Source organism: Bactrocera latifrons, unplaced genomic scaffold, assembly GCF_001853355.1.
Source record: "Bactrocera latifrons isolate USDA-ARS-PBARC rearing strain unplaced genomic scaffold, ASM185335v1 scaffold_1884, whole genome shotgun sequence".
NCBI lineage: Eukaryota > Metazoa > Arthropoda > Insecta > Diptera > Tephritidae > Bactrocera > Bactrocera latifrons.
This window is the reverse complement of record NW_017535390.1, coordinates 1-2914: the sequence shown is the minus strand read 5'-3', so window position 1 is coordinate 2914 and position 2914 is coordinate 1. Positions and strand designations below refer to the sequence as shown.

The following is a 2914-nucleotide window of genomic DNA, read 5'->3' as shown; positions in this document are numbered from 1 at the left end:
TGCATTTAATCCCCAAATTCTACAATTAGTAGTTGTTGAACTTAAACCGCTAATATCAGACTCAGATCTTCATATTGCTCAATATTGTTTAATACTTTTAACAGCGACAGCTCTTAAGCATCCAAAAGCTCTTGAAGATACTCATGAGCAATTTTTGCCTGCTGTATTAATGCTGGTGCGTTCACCGCTTTTACAAGTAAGTTGTTTCTTTTATTATAATTAATTAATTATTTATACAGAGTGTGTATTTTTTAGGGTAGTGCACTGACGTGCACGTTAAATCTTCTTCAAGTCTTAGTTCAAACAAATATTCATCATTTGGACTACAATTCTTTGCTCAATAAACTTATGGATCCAGTTATCATTGATAATGAGCAGGTTCATAAACAAGCCCATCATTCTTTAGCTAAATGTATATCATCACTCACTCTAAAATGCCCCTGGGAAGCCATACCTTTGGCGTCGCGTCTTCTTGATTATATTCAAAAAACAACCGAATGTAATGATATAAAAATGAGCTTTTGTCTATTAACCATTRGAGAGATTGGTCGCAATTTTGACTTAAGTCCGATTTTATCTTTACCACAAACTTTAATTGATTGTTTTGGTGTTTGTTCTGAAGACGTCAAGAGTTCATCAAGTTTGGCCTTAGGTGCTGTTGCAGTTGGTAGCTTGAAATCTTATTTACCCCTTATATTAAAAGAAACAGAAGGACAACCGAAATGTCAATACTTGTTATTGCATTCATTAAAGGAAGTTATATCAGCATTATCTGTTACCCAACATGGACTCTCTCAATTACTACCTTCCGTTCCATCTATTTGGGTGCAGCTTATAAAACATTGTGAGAGTTCTGAAGAGGGTTCTCGAAATGTTGTTGCGGAATGTCTCGGAAAGTTAATTTTGGTTAACCCAGATGAACTATTGCCACAACTTCGTGATGCTTTATATTCTAATAATGCTATAATGAGAGCCGTGGTTGTATCTTCTATAAAATATACTATATCGGATCAACCGCAACCAATAGACCACTTATTAAAACAAAATCTAGGCGAGTTTCTTTCCTCTCTTCGTGATCCTGAACCAGGAGTAAGGAGAGTAGCATTGGTCACATTCAACGCGGCCATTCATAACAAACCAACATTAGTACGTGACCTACTGCCCACATTATTGCCTTTTTTATACTCTGAAACAAAAGTAAAGGTTAGTATTAATCATTTATYAATCAAATTAAATACATCTTTAAACTTTTTATAGTGTGAATTAATTCGTGAAGTTGAAATGGGTCCATTTAAGCATACTGTCGATGACGGTCTAGACATTCGCAAAGCAGCTTTTGAATGTATGTATACTTTGTTAGAGCAAGGACTTGACCGAGTTGATGTGAAACAATTTTTGGGACACGTGCAAGMTGGTTTATGTGATCATTATGATATAAAAATGCTAACATATTTAATGACAGCGCGTTTAGCTGTTTTATGCCCTGATGCAGTTTTACAACGTATGTTTAGTATCCAGTGTATATCTTTGCTACACTAAATTAAGAATTTTTTGTTTAGAACTTGACCAGTTTGTCTTGCAATTGCGGGAAACATGTATTTACAAAGTAAAAGCAAATTCTGTGAAACAAGAACACGAAAAGCMAGATGAATTAAAAAGGTCTGCACTAAGAGCCGTATCTGCGTTATCCCAAATACCTAATGCAGGTGAGTTACCGTTTTTTTTTTCTTTTCGGCTTCGAAATTAAATTATATTTCAGACAAAAATCAACACTTCACGGATTTCTTGAAAACAATCAAAGATATACCGGAATTGTGCAAAATTTACGAATCCATTCAAAAAGACTCAAATTCGGTCAACATTGAAAACGCATCGATGGATCAAAGTTAAAAGTAAATTCAGTTTTGTTTGGTAATACGAAGGGTTTGAATTAATGTTATATTTTCTGTTATCTGACAGATGTGGAAACCAACACGTCATCTAAAAAATATGGTAAAGGTTTTTCCTACGTATTATATGTAGATCTTTAATAAATAAATTAAAATTTCATATTAACTTCAATTGGATAGTCAAATTAATTCTTAAGTTGTAGTACGTCGTAAGTTTCCTTAAAAAAATAAACCGATTTTTGTAAGTGCGTGTGAATTACACACATTCAGAACTCGATTTTAAAGCTTAGATGAACTGAACGAACACCATATGTTGGGGAGTTTACCTAAATGATTGTAGATTACTGATTCTCCRATTTATCCTGGTATTTAAATCAGCAATATTTATTTATGTAGCCTGAATGCATTGTATAATAATTTGAAGGTTGTTTTATTCGCGACCACAATCAAACGAACATCTAAAATTTACATGTTTAGTGCATTTATTGTGTGTCAAAGCGACTCAGCGATAAAAAAAATTATCTGCTTGCAAAAGTCGAACGAACGGATCTATGCCGGACTGAATATGTATGCGTGCGATTAGATTATAGTTGGACATTCCCTGATCATGATTCTATCATCTCCTTGTCAATTACATATGAGTTATATTTATAAAATAAAGAATCATACAATAAGAAAAAAAATTAAAACATTCGTAAGCAAAACAAAAAACTATGTGATTTAATAATAAATAAGGCGCAGAACTTCTCACTTAAGGCGTTTGTTTTTTCCTCTGCGTTACGCCTCTATTACTTTTCGGAGTACCTGAGAATAATACTGAGAATTCTTTTTTTTTTTTTGGATCAAACGGATGTTAATATTTTTAGTCCCAATTCTTCAGCATAATATAACATCATTATTATATGCAAATATGAGAGCGAGATACCTAGGTAAGTAATCAAATGGCGAATAAAGTGGATCTGCTTGGTAAAACCTAACGATAAGTTTTCAATTCTTTAATATATTTAAATCTAAAGAAGCTCAAG

General features: G+C 33.0%; 1 protein-coding gene across 1 annotated transcript in view; it reads left to right on the top strand.

Moving 5' to 3' along the window:
• The window catches only part of LOC108967445 (cullin-associated NEDD8-dissociated protein 1), a gene marked incomplete at its 5' end in the record, with an annotated part of 3322 nt that extends 1261 nt beyond the window's left edge, over nt 1-2061 (top strand). Inside the window, 6 exon segments of the mRNA XM_018930859.1 lie at nt 1-196; nt 256-1203; nt 1258-1501; nt 1560-1706; nt 1760-1892; nt 1960-2061. Of these exon segments, the coding sequence (XP_018786404.1) occupies nt 1-196; nt 256-1203; nt 1258-1501; nt 1560-1706; nt 1760-1890 (1666 nt within the window).
• Between the last annotated feature and the right edge of the window lie 853 nt (nt 2062-2914).